General features: G+C 38.1%; 4 protein-coding genes across 5 annotated transcripts; all 4 read right to left on the reverse strand.

The window, feature by feature from the left end:
- Positions 1-3,587: 3,587 nt before the first annotated feature.
- On the reverse strand, positions 3,588-5,868 carry LOC140772310 (uncharacterized). The gene has a single exon (XM_073114313.1). The coding sequence runs from the start codon at positions 5,669-5,671 to the stop codon at positions 3,713-3,715; it is 1,959 nt and encodes a 652-aa protein (XP_072970414.1). The 5' UTR covers positions 5,672-5,868; the 3' UTR covers positions 3,588-3,712.
- Positions 5,869-7,078: 1,210 nt separating this feature from the next.
- Positions 7,079-7,602, reverse strand: LOC140772237 (histone H4). Its single transcript, XM_073114211.1, has one exon. It carries the CDS (start codon positions 7,550-7,552, stop codon positions 7,241-7,243), a length of 312 nt encoding a protein of 103 aa, XP_072970312.1. The 5' UTR covers positions 7,553-7,602; the 3' UTR covers positions 7,079-7,240.
- Positions 7,603-8,167: 565 nt separating this feature from the next.
- LOC140772326 (uncharacterized) lies at positions 8,168-11,031 on the reverse strand. The gene is made up of 5 exons (XM_073114346.1): positions 10,896-11,031; positions 10,627-10,741; positions 9,879-10,550; positions 9,308-9,506; positions 8,168-8,519 (listed from the first exon to the last, which is right to left on the reverse strand). Exons 1-5 carry the CDS (start codon positions 10,979-10,981, stop codon positions 8,494-8,496), a joined length of 1,098 nt encoding a protein of 365 aa, XP_072970447.1. The 5' UTR covers positions 10,982-11,031; the 3' UTR covers positions 8,168-8,493.
- Positions 11,032-12,424: 1,393 nt separating this feature from the next.
- Positions 12,425-17,145, reverse strand: LOC140772325 (uncharacterized). Of its 2 annotated transcripts, XR_012106284.1 has the most exons (13): positions 17,052-17,145; positions 16,840-16,956; positions 16,429-16,551; positions 16,029-16,317; positions 15,130-15,248; positions 14,674-14,806; positions 14,488-14,564; positions 14,202-14,399; positions 13,928-14,117; positions 13,592-13,797; positions 13,337-13,428; positions 12,639-12,803; positions 12,425-12,564 (listed from the first exon to the last, which is right to left on the reverse strand). XR_012106284.1 is itself a non-coding variant. In XM_073114344.1 (12 exons), exons 1-12 carry the CDS (start codon positions 17,085-17,087, stop codon positions 12,689-12,691), a joined length of 1,695 nt encoding a protein of 564 aa, XP_072970445.1. In that variant the 5' UTR covers positions 17,088-17,145; the 3' UTR covers positions 12,571-12,688. The 2 variants fall into 2 exon arrangements, 1 of the variants encoding a protein (XP_072970445.1); XM_073114344.1 differs by lacking the exon at positions 12,425-12,564 and having other exon boundaries at positions 12,571-12,803.
- Between the last annotated feature and the right edge of the window lie 2,911 nt (positions 17,146-20,056).

Here is a 20,056-nt window from a genome sequence, read left to right on the forward strand (position 1 = left end):
TGGATGCGTACTTTGCTTTATACCACAAAAATCTCTTTGCTTTACACCAAGCTGTGTGGCAATCTACGATTCTTTATCGTTGTTGTAACTTCAAGTTGCCTTGCCACCAGGGTGCTATAAGTCTCGCTTTTAATATCTTAAAGATAATGTATTTGGGTTCTAATCGATCAAGGAAAACAAATCTCTTTGCTTCCACAGCCACTCAGGAGAGGATGGGTAGTAAATTGCGTAATGAATAGGTAGTTTGGATTAAAAACTTCAGAATGGTTATAATTTAATCCAATTTTGATGTCGAAATTAGTAGGTATATTTTTTTTGGGGCTAATATATATTAAAAAATAGTTAATGCATGGCTTTTGTTATGGTTAAATGGTTTTTAAATTTTTATTTATTTTACCGCGTTATTTTTGGATTAAAGTCTGTCGGTAAGTTTTTTCCGCGTCCGTACTTCCGAAATCTGACATAGAAAGCGGACTATTCCGTTACCTTCGAGATGACAAAGCTACCTTCCCCTTTCCCTCTAGAAGCGAAGTGAAAAAGAAGCAATTTTTTTCCCTATTCCAGAAATACCCCTTACGCAGCTCCATATAAACGACCTATACCTTGCCCTTTACGATGTACATCCAGGAGCCTGTTGCTCATGACCTCCCATTCCACTTCCGACGCCGTGCCGCCTCGTGATTCGGACTCGTTCTTCCACGTCCCCTGGTACCCGTCGGAGATGTGCACGGCCGATGACGTCTTCTTCGGCGGGAAGGTCCTCCCTTGCCGAGCTCCTTCGCCTCCTCCGCGCACAAGGGGTAATACCCACATGCCCAAATCGCACGTCCGCCGCCGCCGCCGGAGTACGGCGGCGGAGTACCGGAGGCTAGGGAAGGTCTCGGAAGTAGAGCCCGGGATATCGTCACCGGAGGCGGCTCATCCTGCTCCACGCCCGAGGTGGTACGTCCTCGCTTTCGGCTCGGTGAGGGTACCGGCGGAGATGGAGATGAGGGATATAAGAAGTCGACAGAGGCGACGGAACTCGGTGACGGCTCTGCCGCCGGCGTCGGGAGGACTACGCGGGCCGTGGAAGTTGATCCGTTCTCTCAGCTGCAAGGGAGTGGAGACCGTCGCCGTTGTAACGGCGCCGTTAAACTTCAACTAGCTCCGTCACGCTTCGAGGCGTATTCACGGGGAAATGGAGATTACTTCGGGGACGGGCCTTTATTTTTATTTGGAATTTGCGTACCCGAATAGGAAGTATCCAAGGCGTAATTTTCTCTAGTTGGTATACTCCATAGGGCTTTATTCGAAGGAAGGAGAATAGTTCCTAATTCTGTACAGTGGATGCAATTTAGGAATGCACAATTATAGGTATAGATTGAAATAGTAGGAGACTTCTTAACAAGGTATTTGTGTTACTATGTACAGAGCTAGATTCAAATGAAAGAATATTTCAATGAGCTATATATATATTTTTTTTTTTTTTTGTGGTGTGGAATAACATAACATTGAGGATGCTCAATTTTATATATTTTTTCATGAAGAGAAATTAAGTTTTATTTTATGCCATTTAATTTAATTTCATTTTCTGTTGTTATAGTGGCATCCTGTTCATGTGTCACTAGCTAAAGTAAGCTGATGCTTGATTGTCAAAGATCCTTTTCCCCTTCAGGAAGGATTTTATTTGATTCATATTAGTCCAGGTGAGTTGACAAGGTTCTACACCAAGCCAGTGCAATGCAAGACCAATGAGCCTATAAGAAATCCCTGGGAATGCCCACTTCACAAGTTATGGAATATAAATGCCTAAATTATGTCAACTATTTGTCTTACAAATACTCAAATGATCTCATTAATGTAAGATTAGATATCACATAAGATTCAACAAATAATATTCACATTAGTTATTATGTTCATTAAAACCTGCGTAGTAGAAGAGGCAAGAGCCCAATGAATGGTATGAGCAAAAAAAGTTGAGACAAGATGGAGGATGAAAAGGACTGAAGTATCACATCTGAAGTCTAAACATTTCTCCAATCTAATTTAAGACTAGAGATATAACCATGTCAAACTTACAACATAATTGATGAGAAAAGGGAAAGCACCTCACCTTCGGGATCCTTGTTCCAGCAAATTGACCTGCATAAATAAATTACATATGCACCAAGAATGTGCCTAATATCATGATGAAGGGCATACACTGCTGACTCAAAAGGAAAAAGAGGAAGAAAAAATTAACCCATTTAAGTTTTGTGGAACTGTAGAATGAGAGATCTGCAGGTTATCTGCAAATCCCTAGCACATTGTAGATTTACCAAGCTGCATATGTTCACGGAATAAAACCTTCATATAATAACTACCAGAGTTCAGCAATAAGTGGAAGGCAAATAACATCAACTCTCACAACTCTTAATCCTTTTAATGTTTAAAAGTCCAATTCCCAGGGCATAATTAACCCAAGTATGTGCCTACTATAAGCAAATTTTAATACCAGAAAAAAAAAAAAAATCTCAGGCTATGGACATTGACAATGGCAATGATGTTATCGCAATATCAATCTGAAACCTCTAATTCTCCTCATACCCCACAGGTATTACATATTTGAATTTAGGATATAAGAAGCAATAATCACCTTTTCCAGATCTTTTGCTGCCTAGAAGTGATCTACCTAGTAACTTTAATTCTCAAAAGTTCATAATATATATTCTGCCCTTTCTTCTAGTCTGTGCTGCTGACTGGTAAGTTAATTACCCAAAATATTCTTACAAAGTTGTGTCTAAATTCAAGCATTAATTGCATACTAACCTAACCTTCTAAGCTCTTAAGACACCAATCCATCAATCCTCATCTAGTCTCCTGCCAACCATAGCTTAAAGAAGCAGCAGAAACCTGCCTTGGAACCTTCTCTATCTCCCAAATAACAAATACCAAAGGCCCTTTAACACTTGGGTACAATCTTGAATCTACCTTTCCCATATGTCTCACTTGCACATGATCCAAATATATTGGAGGCAATATCAAACATAAAGTAGTCAAAATTAATCTCGGACATCCAGAAATGAACAAGTTTCAAACAACATAAGCTTATAGATGCCAAAAGACATTAATACTGACCTTAAGAGAGATATAAACTAAAGATTCAAAATTATAATAGGAGGAATGAGTAAGATGATGACAGTCAATTTGATTGAGAATGAACAGAAGCAGAAATTGGCATAACCCTGAGAATATGGCCAACATTTCACAGATATATCTCTGATTAAACATTAAAATTCAACGACAGCAGATAGACGTCAAGCTGTGTTAAGACAACCTAAGTAAAGCCAAGTCCTTCTAACTACAAACTACAATAATCCTGCAACTACCGTATACATAATATAACAGCAAATCATATTTACTAAATCATTTGAGCGTTATGCTAATGGCATTTGCATGCACAATGTAATTAGTAATCATATTAGCCGAATCATTTCATAGTTGACGTGGATTCCTTGACTCCCAAAAATTAAAACATATATTGAAGAAAGGACGGATCTTCTGATCAACCAATCTGTTCATTGAAGGACGTAAACCACACCACGACAAAGAAAAGCGAACCAGAGGAAAAAAGAATTATAGGCCATCCAGACAGGAACCAATATCACTACATACACCACTCCAAGAGAATAAGAAACAAGTGTGCAAAGATTGATAGTGCAGGTTAACATAAAACAAAACAAGAGCCTGATCAAGTACACAAGTAACTCCCACTAGCGTATGTATGGCTAACCTCGTTAAAGTGCACAATACCATCAGAAACCGGCCGAAGAGAGACACCAGACAAGGTGGTTGCCGTCTGAGCAGAAAATTTCACCATACCAACAACTTCAAGTCCACCTTCTTTTGAGTCCTTGTCAACTGGCATCCGTGCCCTCAGCCTGCCTGCCTGACCTTTCAGAGGAATGTCAGGGATGTGCCACATGAGCTCCCTCTCCCCTCGATTCAGAACAGCCTTAGGCGACACGTTGAGGAGCGTGGGGTCAACGGGTAGCTTCATAATGAAAGTCACATTAGTCAACGGAGCAGGCAACTCAGGATTAGAAGCGTACTGTATCATCACTGAAAGCAAAGTCCCAGTATGTCGCTTCACAAGACGAAGCCTTAGAGGCAGCGGCGTGAACCTCGGCTGCAGGCTATACTTCATAATTGGGATGGGTTCTTCCTTAGGTGGAGTCCTTACATGGAAGAGCCCATTCTCTAGGCTGCTGACACAAGAGCTCTGCAAGACGGCTCTCTTAATGCCAGAGGTGCCCTCAAGGCGAAAGGAGAACTCCGTCTCCTTCCCCTCAGTCTTCTTTGGCGGCAGCGTCTTCAAAAAGATGGTGCCTTTCAACCCCACGCGGGCCAGCAGTGATTCCCTGAACTCTGCATTGAGCTCCTCCGAGATGTACATTTCCGGATCTGTCATCTCTGGAGTCTTGGATACTAAGAGGTTCTCTAGCGGTGTACCTGCTCCAGCAGCGGCAGTAGACGCAGGAGCGGGGCTCTGGCTCGTGGCGAGAAGCTCAAGACCGATCAATTCCGGCGTCTTAGCATCCTTCTTGGTTGTTGTGACGAATTCAGAGGCATCGAGGCCACCGCCGAACGCTGTGTTGAAGCCTTCAAAAGCCTCGGAGAGAGAGGTCTCCTCTTTCCCGAACTCGATCCCGCCGTACTCCCCTTCAAAACCTTCCACCCCGATGAAGGTAGGCTTTGTAGCCTCCGCCGGAGGTAGTGACGTGACCTCGAGCCCAGCAAGGGCAGCCGTGGGGTCCGCGATGGCAGAAGCGGGATCCTTGGTCTTCTTGAAACCTCCAACCAAGGCTTCCTCCGGCTTGTTGATCTTCTCGCTAGCAGCAAACGGATCCTTCTCCTCGGGAGTCTCTTCAGCTTGGTTATCCTTCTGCAATTGCTGTTCTTCCGCAATCGCAGGCGCGATGGCGGAGGCGACCTCATCTCCGGCGGCTAGGGTCTCAGAGGGGAGCTCGAAGACGGCGCCAGAGAAGGCGTCGAGGGTGGCGTGGCGCTCGATTGCGAGGGACTCGTGTGCCCCGGCCCAGGAGTCAGCGCCGCGGACGCGGGACTCGGCGTCGGGGGCGGAGGAGACCATCTTGGCGATGCTCTCGCCGTGGATGGTGGAGAGGATGGCGGCGAGGCGGACGGCGCCGACGCCGCGGAGGACGATGTCAAGGGCCATGTAGACCTCCGGGTACTTGCGGTTGAGCTTCTCAGGGGTGACGTCGACGCCGCGGCAGGCGGCGACGACGACGCTGACGGCCTGGTTGACGGTGTTGATGCAGTCGAACACGTTGGTGGCGGCGCGGGCGTGGTCATCGGCGGTCGTGACACCGAGGACGTAGATAGAATTGACGAGGCGGTAGACCACGCGGTACTTGGACTCCACGCCGACGACGAGCTGGCCGCTGGAGGCGGCGAGGGGGTCATCCCCAAGCGAGGAGTCGAGATCGTCGGAGGCGGCGGCCGTGGCCGGAGACGAGGAAGCCGCCAGTGACTTGACGGCGGCAGCGGAGGAGGAGGCGAGGGCAAGGCGGGTATGGCGGAAGGCGGAGAGGGCGGCGAGGGCTCGGGCAGGAGGGAACCAGTCTCGTGTCTGGAGGAGGATGTCTTGGCCGTTGCTCGGCTGGAGGGCGAGGGCGAGGCACGCCATCAGAGAGAGGACCTACTTAGGGCTTCGATCGATCCAGGGAAGAAGAGAGATCTCTAGGGGTTTCGTATGGCGACTCTCTCTCGCGATCAATGGCGGATCTGAGAGGTGAAAACTCTTCCAGATCTGAAATGGGAACCGATACGAGAAGAAGGTAAAAGCTATCGGGGGAAGTTGAAGTTAGATCTAGGCCTGGGCCTGGGCCTTTAGTTTCTATCACAAGTCGGTTGGCTAGTTTTCGGATCCAGTTTAAATCTCACCGGCTTCAGTTTTCCTTCGGGAATAAAGTGATTAAACGCAAAATAAAGGTGTATATTAGTTAAATATATTATAGCATTCCAAATAAAAGCATTTCTATAAATTTATATTAAATAAATAAAACTTAAAAAGATTCAAATGCTAACGATGTCAATCAACCGGAGCTGGGCTTTGAAAATAAATTTGAACACAAATCAAACTTAAATCCTAGCTCATATACGACTTGAAAATAAACTGGAGTAAGTTCGGTTCATTTAGCTTAATGAGCTAAGTTAACTCGTTTAAAACTAAGCTTAGTTAGCTAGATTTAAACTTATAAATTTATAGGACAAAAGATCTAGTTCTCGTTTTATTCGTGTATAATAACTTTTCCATATCTTTTAAATATAAAGTAAGTATATTTATAATCTATTATTTAATATAAAATATAATAATTAATTTGAAGAAATTAATATGAATTTACATTAAATACTAGATACTGAATAATACTAAGATTTTATATATAATTTATCATGTACCTTATAATTTACCAATCAGTTTTAGCCATTATATATGTATATAAATCATATCTAGTCCAACACTTGCTCACTGCTCAATGCTCTAAGCCCCTGTTTATTTTCGCAATAATTTTTTTATTTTAAAATAACAGTTAAATATTATAATAACTATATTGTAAAAAATAAATATTATTAATTAAAATTATATTTTATAATATACATTAACACTTAAAAAATTATTTTAAAATTAATAAAAAAGAATTATCTATTTTTACGTTAATCTTATTCTTAAAGTAGTAAACGAAGCGTAAGCCTTTGTTCACCTTCAACTTCATTATCTAGATTATATTTTTATTTCAAATTATGGCTCATGTTTAGCTCATTTATTCATTAAGCAAGTCAAATCCCAAACACAAAAATTGATAAGATATAATTCAATTACTTCCCTAAAAGAATTATTTTATTTTCATCTTTTAAGAAGAAAAGATTTTAGAACATATTTATATTGCAAATTATTATTAAAAAAATCGTTAAATCACACTGCTCAATAAAAGTTCAATGTTTGGGAACAGAAGCTGTGTGCACTAGAATGCCCATGGAAATTATTAAAGATCACAAAGTCCGATTCAGAAGAAAAAATAAATTTAAAGAGAACTTCATGAAAAAAAATTCATTAATATCTCTTACCGAGAAGATTACATCGTCTAAAACTAACATTAGGACAAAAAGAAAACCAAGGAGCCCTCTTCCTAATCTCCCCCTTTCTTCGTACATACAACTTTAGATCCAGAAACCCAACAATCTAAACAAGGGCGGACTAACCACCGAAACCATAGAGAGTACGACCCTGGCGCTTGAGAGCGTAGACGACGTCCATGGCGGTGACGGTCTTGCGGCGGGCGTGCTCGGTGTAGGTGACGGCGTCGCGGATGACGTTCTCGAGGAAGATCTTGAGGACGCCGCGCGTCTCCTCGTAGATGAGGCCGCTGATCCGCTTCACGCCACCACGGCGGGCGAGACGGCGGATCGCCGGCTTCGTGATGCCCTGGATGTTGTCGCGGAGTACCTTCCGGTGGCGCTTCGCGCCGCCCTTCCCCAAACCCTTCCCTCCCTTACCACGCCCCGACATCTCCCCTTTCTCTGTAGCCTAGCTCGGTTTGGGGAATTTGGATGATGATTTTGGAAATTGGAGCCCGATTCGTTTCTTACTTATAGACATTTAGGTCTACTCTCAGCCGTTCGATCGGTAAGCGATCCGCGAGACGTGATCATATTTATTTGATTGGTTGGAATGATAGTACGCGGATTGAGGTTTTCGAGTGGTGTGTTTTTCTTGAATGTGTACCCTTCTACAATCACTTATTTACCGTTATACTCTTATGGAGTTAATATTTGCAAATTCATACCTCTCAAACCTTAAATTTTGTGCATAAATAAACCTCCAAGCTAGCAAACCATTAAAAATATGACAAAAAATACCACTGTTTCCTTTGCATACTTGTTTTAGAGATTTTTACATAATTACCATAAAAGAACATTCAAAATATCATAATAACTACCGCATTTTTTAACAAAAAATTTATCTTGTCGCTATAAATTGCTTACAATGGTTTTCTTTTATTCAGTAAGAAAAAAAAACCCAACAATTTCATCTTATACCATATGAGAAATTGTATTTTTATTACCTACCAATGTATAGTTCTCTATCCATGATATAAGCTTTTGGCAGTAGTAAATAGATCAATTGAGAATAGTCTTGCTTTATTTGCATATATGAGTATTAACCAATTGCATATTTCTACAGGCTCTTTTGATCTGATTCACCTGATTTCGCATCCAACAACCAGCTTAAATTTTTACAATTGCTGGGTTTTAGTTTTCAAGAACGACGAAAATGAATGTCATGCTCAATTTGACACGATCTAGCATCGTCGGATACAGGTACAAATTTGACAAGTCTGCGTAATTTGGTTGAAGAATCAATCGTCGCCGTCATCATCATTCCAGCAAGAATTTCTCAGGCTTTCAGATCAATTACCTCCTCTGCTAGAAGTGCCCTGGAAAGCTCCATCATGCTGAGCAGAGAACAAATGGCACTGCAAACACATCAGGAGCTTCTCAATTAGCATAAAGAAAGCTCATGTAGTAAACCATTCAACTGCTCTCAGTATTAACTTATTTCTCAGTTCATGCAAAAACTTGCATCGCTCCACTTTTTACGATAAAGAGCTAATTGATGATAAGTTCCAAATCATCGTATGACATAGTTTAATAAAACCAAGTCTAGAAATATCAGGTCTAAAATGCCAACAGCTGAAGGAGAACTTCATGTTCTAATTGATGGATCAACTACTGTAAGTCCTTCCCATATTTCAGCTAAGTTCAAGAAGAAATCAGGGTGCACCTTGATCTACTGGTTAGACAGGATTTGGTATCAATGTTACTACCTGAAATGAGAAACTGTATCCAAATTCTAGATATGGAGTAATAGCTAAAGGCAGAGTTACTCTTTACTTTCCTAATGAGAAGTATAGAAGGCAGCCAATTGTATGTTGTAATGATTAATAACTTGTATTACCAAGTATTGCCGCTTATCTAATGAATGCATAGGATTATGGGAACCAGATCAACAAATGAAATTCCCAAGTGTGTTTGTTATATCCTGCATATTCAACATGAAGTTGTACTCTGCCACTCTGGCAAATTAGAATGCTCCATGGAACATAAGGAACTACTTATAAGAGGGGCCTATTGTGTATCACCATTCTGAGACCAGATACAGAACATGACTTGTCACTTTGGAAAACCTTCTCATTTTGACAAGTAAATATTCTGAGTTACCCCCCTTGCTGAACAAATTAGTAGAGAAGGTTATGAAACTCACCGAGCAGAATAATGCTCGAGATAAGCAGCAAAGTGATCTGAAAAGAACGACCAAACTGCATGTGACGTTGAAAGCCCAGTATATGCTGCCATTCAAGCGCATTAACTCTTCGTGGAAGATTTTGAGCACCAGAAAAATTAGATCCATCCTTCCAACTAGTAAAGCAACTCCTGCTTCTTCCAGTTAGCCCGTTGAACCCCTTGAAAAGCACAAAAGAAGCAACATACTGAGAAGTGTTTGGAGTAACAAAGGAGTGCCATAGATAATCAGAAAAAAATATAATGAAGAATATAGAGATCATTCCGGATCCTCCATTAACAAAAAACAATATGACATAAAGCTGCAAAAAATATATTTTAGCGATGGATCAGTCAAAATTAACAAATTGCACTGTAGGACAGAAATTTTTGAAGTTAACTTGAATCAACTGACACAAACTTGAAGCACCATAAGATCTGTATGTAAAGAAGATAAACAGCATCGATGGACATAAAAAAAGCCAACTAGAGTAATAAAACTCACAAACTTCTAGAATTGAGTACGATGGTGTTGCTGGTTAAAAAAGTTTTACCTGTGTAAGTAGAGCAACTCCTTTAAATCTAAGATATTTTGATAGCTTATATCTCAATTGACGGTGTTCGTCACTGTTGAACTTCCCAAACCATTTTGATTTAGTCACAAATTCAGTCCTTCTTAGAACACCAAATGAATTAGATGCACAACTTGACATCTCTGACCTTTTCTCATTTGATTTTCCATCTGCATCACCCTCATCAGCAATTGCTATCTTCCAATCACAGACATATCCATGACTCAAAGTTCTTTTCTGGTCATATAACTGCTCCACCTGAGTGCAGATTTCATCATTTTCCTGAACTTCTCTCGGTGCTACTTCATATCTCACATCTTTATTAACAGCAAGTGCATCCTTATAACCATCCATGGCATGCGACAAAATTACTGGTTTTGATGTATTCTTACTAGAACTAGCATCTGTATTCTTTAACTTTGGCGAAGATTGTGGAGCTGCAGAGAGGAAAGCTGCAAGCTCATCTCGCTCTACCTCTTCTAATTTTACCCAGTGGAACATTGCTTCCTTCCCTTCCTCAATGAGAGAATCATCCAACACCTTCTCTATATGGGAAATTTGGTCTCTTATTGCAGCTACAAATTGTGTGCGCCTAATGACTGTAACTTTATTCTCCTTATGACTCAACTTGACAGCCCTCTCAAACTCCTCCAACTGTATAGAGAAATGTAAGCATCAGTACTACGATGCAACGGGAGATAGTATAAAGTAAAAATACATACATACATACCTGCCACTTGGCAGTGCCGAAAGCAATGTGAAGGTCTCTACACAATTCATCGAAAACTTCTGAACCAACACCGTTGCTTCGATCACGCATCCACATTCTATACACAGACACCATTCTGAAACATATCGGATGAAGGAATGAGGATGCAATTAGAAAGAATCAAAACCCCCCCAAAATTTGATCTAAGGAAGCTACAAATTTCTTATCAAAATCACAAATTTAACGACCCACATCATAAAATCCAATTAAAAAGACAATCAAATACTTACTTATCCGCAGATTCCTGGACTTCCTCCGCCGCGGAAAAGAACGCATCTCTCTGCCATTGATCGAAGGAGGTACCAATCACTGCCATCAAAACCCACAAAATCCTCAGCAGACTCGCTTCTCCAAGAGCGCTTTCAGAACCCAATTCCACCGAGAGAGACTTCCGTATGCTTGCCTTCCAAATGAGCTAAAGAAACCCAAAGAGAGCAATGAGAGAGCCGTACAAGGAACTACCACCCTTTCCTTTACCTTGCTAACTATCTATCTTCTTCTCGAACTCTCGTCGTCGTGACTCCAGGGAACTACGCCGACAAGGAACGGCGACGGTTGAGAGAAGTGCGGCGCCCACTCACCTCGTTGTGGGGACCCAGTGATAATTGGAAAGTCGGCAACGAAAAAGCTTTGCTAACATTGAAGTGCCCGAAAACTTCCCCGCTCGTAGATATCCTCCTCTTACTCTTACCATCCTTAAATTATCATCAGATTCTTCTTCCTCCTCCTCTTCTTCACCATTAATTCATTAAATTAAGGTGCTTAGTTGCATATACGAGCCCCGCACGAATCCTAGTTCATTTCCTAACAGTACTATTGTTTTATGGCAATTTAGTTTATATACGCAAACATAACCAATTATTCTTGCATATTATATAATATACTTTGGGGTATAAACAAATCTAATGTTTGAATTACTCGACCCAGAATAAAATAGAGTTTTTTTTTATTACGTATCTAATTTATTTTAAAACTTAAGTGAATTACAAAATCGCTGACATGAATGATGCCTTAATAATAACAAAATATATCAGGTTTGTATTTAAATTTTAAAATGTACTCTATGCCTAAAAAATTGAAAAGACTAATTTGATCAAAAACACTAAAATAGAAACGTTAAATTATGAATGAAAAAAATACAAAATAGTTTAATTGGCTTACCACTCTTAATGAGCTGCCAAATACACTGGTTGGAAAAACTTAGCTACAGATGATCTGCTGTTCCTCATTGGACCAGTTGAAGGAAAATGAGGAAAAGATGAGCATCAGTTACCAGATGAAGTCATTCCTGCAAAATTAGTTCAAAGGTTGCTTTTCTTTGCATCAAAAGGTAGGTTTTGAAAATAACGAGAAAAGAAATTTGCCATATGACACTTCTATTCCCCAGAGTCATATCAAATCTTAATACTACAAAGAGGGATTTTTCTGACAAACAAACAGAGGTTTATACCATTAGAACATGACCCTCTCTGTGTTTGTTACACTCTGGAAATACAAACATTAAGAAGGGCCACATGTCGCAAATTAAGAGAATGAAAACACACATTATAACTTACAAATGACAATTCCTGCAAACTTAGTTCAAACATTGCTTTCCTGCACCGCGATGTAGATTCTGAGAACAATGAGAAGCAATTTAAATGAAAAAACTTGCAATGTGAGACAGAACTTTCTTCGCAGTTACATCTGCTCTTGATTGATCCTAGAGCAGAGAGTTGTACAATTAGAACATGATCCTATCCTGTTTCTAGCAGTGATAGAAGAGGCTGTTGGAGAAGAGATATCACACTTTTCATAGTCGTGATAGGTGATATAATGAGACAATTGGGCTACCAAGTTTCATGTGGTGCTCCACTTTATCATTAATTGCAATACTTGAATACTCAGATTACATCCTTTCTGTTCATGAAAAGGAAGGATCAGAACTCAAGCAATTGATGCGATATACAAACTTCGAAATGATCAAGTCTGACCTCGAAGAAAAGGTTTGTTGGCAGAAATAAATAAGCTTCATGCACTCTAACTAGCCTTCCAGCGTCTTCAAACCAGAAGTACAAGATTCTATGATAGAAGAAATTATCCTTCTCTGCAGATCTTTGTAGTCCATAGCCATGTTTAAATCCCAACTGGAGTTTGCCCTTTAACAATAAAACAAATTATTCAATAATAACCATAAATTTCTCTTCTAATCCAGCGGTTCGGATTAAATAATATAAAATTAAATTAACCGAAAGTATCGGTCACTCTTTTAATTTGTATGGGTAAATTAGTCGTGTTCGATTTCTCCCTCTTAGATGATCTCTTTTTAAGAAAGATAAAATGTAATAACAAATCACAAGTCAATAAAAATTTCATTAACACCCCCACTTTTGTCATGTTTTTTAGTTTACATCCTAAATTTTTACTAGTTATAATTTGAACCCTATCTTCTCATGAAATATTTACAAAATAATATCCTACTGTTTCATCTGATTTACACCCTCTATTTTCAAGTCATGTATGTAAATTGTCTTATATACCCCTTTAATTTACCAATAGATGAATTTGAATTTTTTTTAATATAATTGGTTTGTATCAAATCATTGCTCTAAATTTAAATATAGGCCCTATCGCCTGGCCTAGTATGCATTTAAGCAACGACACATGTTACAGGTTAAGTATGTGATGTTACCGATCAGCATCATCTGATTCACCTAATCCTTCCAGCATGGGAATGAAAATGGACAAAATCGTTTCAAGCACCATTCTTTCATTCTCCTGAAACTGATGAGAGATAAAAATTGAATTAGTTGGGGCCTTTAAGCCAAAAGAACTAGAAAAAAAAAAATCAAGCCAAACATTGTTTCAGACCACAAGAATCTCAAGCAGATCAGAGTATATAATTCTTGGATGTTTTTTATGCAGAAAGATAAAAAAGGAACCTTACATCATTTCCAGAAATCTCTGCAGGGGATTCAGTATGATCACAATTCAAAACAGTACGCAGATGGGCCAGCATCCGAGAAGGCAGGCCATAAGTATTAGGCCTATCACTTTTGCACAGCCATGTTCCTCGCACCATATGAGAAACGCTACTAGCTTCTGCCGACGATGAGGGGTTATTACCATCCTCGGAATTTGGGTCATCAAAATCTGCACAGAACTAGTAAGATACTATCAAAGGAAGAAAAATAGCAAACACCTTCATTTCCAGTGTCAAGACCACAGCAGCACGCACATCATTGAGTAAACAAGTCCCCTACAATTAGTAACAGAAGATTACCTAGAGGTATAATATCATAAAGGTTGTCTCCTTTTGGAAGAAAACCATAAAAGGTAATCAGATGGGATCCAGGAAGGCTTCCATAGCTAAGGTAGCATTGTTTCCCTGCTTCACATGGTCTTGATAAGGGGAACTTCAAAGATCTTGTTGCTGGGTCAACTCGACCATAGTGAAGAATGTGTGGGAACAACTGCAACAAAAGATAAATAAAAGCTGAAATTAAGAGAAAAACCTCAACATATCCCCAAAGAATCTAGAAGTTGAGTAAGCAAACCGAGTGGTTTAGAAACCCAGCAATAGGAACCAAGCAAGTCTTCAATTTTCCATCAGTGAAAACAATTTTCATGCTGTTAGAATACCATAGTTCACAAGCCCATAGGAAATGATCCCATGTGTACAGCTCTTGTTTGAATATATCAGGATGGTCTGTATATAACATGGGGAATAATGCACTGTACTGCTGGCGCAGATGCTGAAAGAAAACATAAGAAAACTTCTCAAGCTAAAACTCTGATTGATTCCTCATGGTATATAGAAAAAAGAATGTAAGGCCATATCACCTCTTTAGCTTGCATTATTTCTTCAAGCAGCAGTGTTCCCTCTAATGCAGCAAGTGCAGCAATTCCAAAACTCAATCCTGAAAATGCCAATAAAGTAGAATTTGTTAAATGTGTTTACTAGTGCTTTTTTGTACAAGGCTAACATTGTAACCTGGCAAAAATTTATTCTGAATCTAGATAAAATACCTGTATTAAATTCTTCAGGAAGCGTTTCAAAGTAAACCTTGAATTTTGAACAGGAATTATACCTCTCTCTCATGCTCCACAACAGTAACATTGTCTCTGGGGTAATACCATCCAAGTTCTTCAATACATTAAACTGTAAACATGGTATAGAGAGTAATAAGTATCAGTTTCTCAGCAGGTGTGGAAGCTAAAAGTTAAGTGGTTCCCACTACTTCCCAGAATAATTTATTATCAGAAATTAGCATTTCCTTCAATAATACCATGAACATAAACATAAAAACAGTTTACTTAAATAAGTCCACAAACTGGTAAACCACTAAACACTTGACCGATGTGAAATATGTTATCAGTACTTAACTCAAAAGGCCATACTATATAGCCTGGAATCTAATCCAATGCATTTTTTTGATGAACTTTGAAGAAGTATTAGATGACAGCTATATGTTAAGAGCATACCATGTCACTTTCATTGACAAGGTCCTCAGATATGATAAGAGATTCCGGGATTTCCAGAGCAACATCACCAATTCTCATATCTTCTGAAGCTACTGCCCCTCTCCCAGCTCCTTCAAAAACTAAACTAAGCAGTATCAATTTTTTGATAGCAGGAGCATGACATAAGTATCAATAATTTCTGTATTTATATTCATATTCACGTAAGAAAGCTGGAGAGAAATATTAATTTGCCCTTATTTAGTTTCATCCTTATGAGTTCATAAACATGGGGCATCTTAGTTTATGAAATTTATTGCCTGGTGGTTTATGTAAAAATCACATGTTGTACGGCGCATGCCTCCATGGACTTCATACTAATAGGCTGTTAAGCTTACAATACTTGTCCTTTCTAGCAATTACTTAATGTTATTGCATGATCTAACATGCTCTCTTTTTCCATATTGACAGAATAACGTGGTTTATGACCTATCAGGAGTTGTTGACTTTGCAGTATCCTTGTTTCCATCCTTTTGCTTGACACTGCTTGCTAAGTTAATGCCATTTCAAAATGATTGCAGCATCTCTCCTCACATTCAACCTGGTCATTGTGAGGTGCAAAATACTGAAGTGACCCCCTGAGCAGATGCTTATATCAATAGTGATGAATGTAATGCTTGTATTGAGCCAACCTAATATTGATGCACAGAAGAACTTTGTTCACTAAAGCAAACTGCTGTAAGCATGACTATTAATCATAAGATATCCCAAGGAACCACTTTAACCAAATAAATGTATTGAAACTGAAGACTACAAAGATGAATTTCTTGGTTTAAAACCGCAACCCCAATGTGCCCATTTCTTGAGAAACCATATGTTGCAATTTTCTATGACGAATTGTGGGCATAAAAATGTAGACTCACATGCTATCTTCAATTTTGTTCTGACGCCGTGACGTTCTCCCCATTTCAGAAGCGTATCTTCAGCATCAGTGTTGGACTTTTGAGCAATCATGTCATCAAGGTTCTGCTCTCCCACAGATTTTACCATAGCAACCATAGCATCCTGTAACTTTTGCAGAACTTCTGTTGCATCTCCATTACCAGTAGAGAGCATGGAGTTTACAATCTTAAGTACTAAATTAAGGGATTCAAGTTCATTCCTGGGGCTGAATGGACCAAAATCATCATCTCCTGCGAAATACAGTTCCAGCTGCCAAATAATTAATTAGATTTATGACATCTATGAAAACAAATTTAAATCTATGTATGTTGATTAAAAACTTGTAGAAAAAAATAGAGTCAAAAAAAAAATGTTTACTACCTCATCCATGTACAGTATCCGAGCAGCTTGGACTGTCTGATTCAATATTTTCAGTACCTCACTTGTAGAGGACGAAACTGGCACTTGAAATATGTGATTAAGTTTCCTAACTTCTAATAGCCTCTGCAGTTTAACAAAATTTTAGTAACTGAAACAAAAAATTAACACTTCACACTGTCAATAGAGAAGTAGCATAATTGCCACATCAAAAGTGTCCTCAATCACACTTCTACTTATAAACTATAATTATCATTATTTCTACCTCTCCACCTTCTTGTGATTCAAATGATGCATCCTTTCCTCTCTCTCTCTAAATAGCAAAACGCAAGAATAAAGGAAAAATAAAAAAGATTTTTTTTTACAGAACAAGAAGTTGGGTTTCTTCGCAGTAAGCAAACAACTAGTTCGTACTCTCTTTTCTGGGTACAAAGAGTCGTCCTCGGAGAGAGATGGAAGGCATAGAGTGACCGTGCCACTTCTCTCCTCCTGCTTCTCCATCGCCACTGCTACCTTATGCTGTTCGACAACCTACGCAACCAGGGAAAACTACATCAAATCGAACACCGCAAAGCTAAACTAAGCAATGGAAGGAACCCGAGGAATGATGGGGTTTAGGCTTTTACCTGGTCGGAACGGAAGAGAGGTTGGGTAGCCTCCATCGCCGAGATAGAACTAACTCAGAATTTAGCGTCTTGAAGGTGTTTGCGAAAGTAACACAATAGGCTTTGTGGGCCAAGTAAAGCTCGGCTCATACAAAGGCCCAATAATAGATCTCGAACTTTAGCCTATTTTTAAGGTAGATCCTCTTATTTAATTCTTGTAATATTTTTTATTTTTTTTAATTATATAATATCAAATAACCATCCTACCCTCAATTTTTCTCTTTCTTTTCTCTAAAATAAGAGTAAATTAGTTCATCAAAATCCTAAAATTGATCGCATGATATATTTTTAATGAATAATTAATAGAATCGGCACTTTAAAAGTGCTACATAATTAAGGGGTTAGTATGTCATGAAAATATTATTATTTTAACAAATAATCTGAAAGAGTCTGGAAAAGGAAAATAATTAAAAATTGCATTAAGCAAACCTAAATAAGTACATAATTCAAGATGTAAAAATGAAAATAAAAAAAAAATCCCAATTTGGAATTTTTCAGTAGAGCTTAGACTTGGATCAGGATGAAATAAGATCTAATCCTAATTTAAGATGACACTCAATCAACATAGAAAAATAATAATAATTTAAATTTGTTCATAGATTAGTTTGACTGGTACTATAGTGAATGCATCATTGCAGTTGTTTAATGGAGCTTCACTTATCTTGATCACCATTGGAGTTTATCCTCAGGATAATAACAATTTATAATGCACTTATCCAATCAAAATTAAGTCAAATAGGCTTAGCCTATTAGTTTGTTATAACTCCTTTAGACTTAGCTGGAGCTCTAATTTCCCTCCTTTTTTTTCCTTAATGTCTTTATCACATGATGCAGACTAGATAAGCTTTCTCTTAGAGAGTTTGTTAGGCTTTCCCTAAATAATTTGCTAGATAAATAAATTGTTTAAGAGTTAAATTATTAAGACATCAACTACTCCAATATATTTTTAGAAATTTTTATAAATCACACCTTATATTTTACTTATATGTTATTCACACCCGTTTTTGAAGACGGTATTAGAAAAAAAAATATTATATTATAGTTTATAAAATAAATTATAAATACTTAAATTACTTCTGTCTTTTTTATCCTAATTTTCTCTTCTTAAATAAGAAGAAGAAAATGAGGAAGAGGGGAAAGGGAAAAGATGAAGAAAGGTGACGGCGATAGCGGTGGTGACGATGATGATGATAATGAAAAGGTAGGTGGAGAAGACGGGTGAAGGAAGGGATATAGAAAATGAGAGAAAATTATAAAAAAATATTTTAATAATTTTATCGATATTAATTAGTTAAAATAAAGTCAGCATGTTTAAATACTGAAAGCCATAATGCAAATTATAAAAATAAGTAAATATAAGATATGATTCATAACAATCCTATGTTTATAAAGTCAATTATTCATGTGGTTGGAGAGTTGCGATCATGTGGGTGCGCAAAGTTTGAACATGGGTGAGAAGAAGTCAACTCAAGTGTTGGAAATTTAACAAAGTATAATCAATTTGGGGACTTTATTGTCATTTTATAGGATTATTTATTTTTTTGGCAAATATATTATTTAAATATATCTAGTCAAATAATCCATCGACTTGACCTCTTCTTGAATTTCAAGAGCTCAAATGAGTGGATGATATTGGCCGAGTTATGGAAGTGGGAATATTGGATGGTTAGCACTTGAAATAAAGTAAGATGGTTTAAGTCATCCACCACCGTCGGTCAAGTCGACTCTAATAAATGAGCTGTTCTCGCAAACTTCGCGGCACGAGATAATGAATTAATTAGATTGATTAGTTTTATAATTAATGAAAATAACGAGTTATTTGGTGGTAATTAAAGGTAAACCTTTTATGCCCAAGTGGCCCTAAGATGCAATCAAACATTGGTATAGTCCCATGCTACCTAAGACTAAATTATAATTGTTATATTTTTCAACATTCTTAACTAAATTATAAACGAAGATCCACTTTAGAGATAAAGCTGTAGAGTATTGAATAAGCTTTATAATAAATATGTAAAATTATTTAATTTCTATAATTTTGTTTCTAAATAATATTTTTAAATTGAGGATGGTCAAACATATTAAAAAGACATCAATATTTAGTTTGGATATAATCATAAAGGGAGTAAATTGACATAAAGAAAAGTATAAAGGGCAAAGCGAATTTAGGCTTAATAATAATAGCGAAAACAAGGTCCTTGTCATACTTTTTTTTGGACAGAAAGTCAGCGACTAGATTCTCATTAAGAAAAATGTAAATTGTTACAAGTTGAAAAATAATAGAACTAGATAAAAGTATCTAGAATATAAGCTCTCATGGTAAAAGAAAATGAGGATGAGGAGTGACAACCCTAAAAATAAGCCTTTCACTCATTCATGAAGGTTGCATTATAAGTAAAAAACGACATAAAGCAAGTATGAAAGCGTATGGCTAATTGAGACAGTGCACCGCAATTCAACCTATCATAATCTAAAATAGATTAACTAAAAACCACAAAGAAATAGGCTACAACTAACAATAACCAACGCTGCACAATTCATACAGCAAGTAACAGAGACCATAAGACTGTAACGAAATTGACATAAATAAAATTATAAAGGGCTAAGCGAATTTAGGCTTAACAACAATAGCAAAAACAAGGTCCTTGTTGTACTTTTTTTTGGATAGAAAACCAACGATTAGATTCTCATTAAGAAAAATGCAAATTGTTACAAGTTGATACTTCAAATATAAAAGAAATAATAGAACTAAAGAAAAGTATCTAGAATATAATCTCTCGTGATAAAAGAAAATGGAGGATGAGGTTATCCACGAAGGTTGCATCAGAAGTAAGAAGCGACATAAAGCAAGTATGAAAGCGTATGGCTAATTGGGACAGTGTACCGCAGTTCAACCTATCATAATCTAAAACAGACTAACTAAAAACCATAAAGTAATAAGCTACAACTAACAACAACCAACACTGCAC

Source organism: Typha angustifolia, chromosome 12 (genome assembly GCF_048772165.1).
Source record: "Typha angustifolia cultivar Huaian chromosome 12, ASM4877216v1, whole genome shotgun sequence".
NCBI classification, from domain to species: Eukaryota; Viridiplantae; Streptophyta; class Magnoliopsida; order Poales; family Typhaceae; genus Typha; species Typha angustifolia.

Bases quoted from the DNA above. Each gene is read 5' to 3' on its own strand.
- LOC140772310 (XM_073114313.1), bottom strand. From the start codon at position 5,671: ATGGCGTGCCTCGCCCTCGCCCTCCAGCCGAGCAACGGCCAAGACATC.
- LOC140772237 (XM_073114211.1), bottom strand. From the start codon at position 7,552: ATGTCGGGGCGTGGTAAGGGAGGGAAGGGTTTGGGGAAGGGCGGCGCG.
- LOC140772326 (XM_073114346.1), bottom strand. From the start codon at position 10,981: ATGGCAGTGATTGGTACCTCCTTCGATCAATGGCAGAGAGATGCGTTC. The intron at 9,507-9,878 runs GTAAAACTTTTT...GTGCTTTTCAAG, and splicing joins GAGTTGCTCTACTTACACAG to GGGTTCAACGGGCTAACTGG. The intron at 8,520-9,307 runs GTGAGTTTCATA...ATGTGTTTGCAG, and splicing joins CTCGAGCATTATTCTGCTCG to TGCCATTTGTTCTCTGCTCA.
- LOC140772325 (XM_073114344.1), bottom strand. From the start codon at position 17,087: ATGGAGGCTACCCAACCTCTCTTCCGTTCCGACCAG. The intron at 16,957-17,051 runs GTAAAAGCCTAA...CTGGTTGCGTAG, and splicing joins CTCTCTTCCGTTCCGACCAG to GTTGTCGAACAGCATAAGGT. The intron at 12,804-13,336 runs GTAACATCACAT...TTATTGTTAAAG, and splicing joins GAATCAGATGATGCTGATCG to GGCAAACTCCAGTTGGGATT.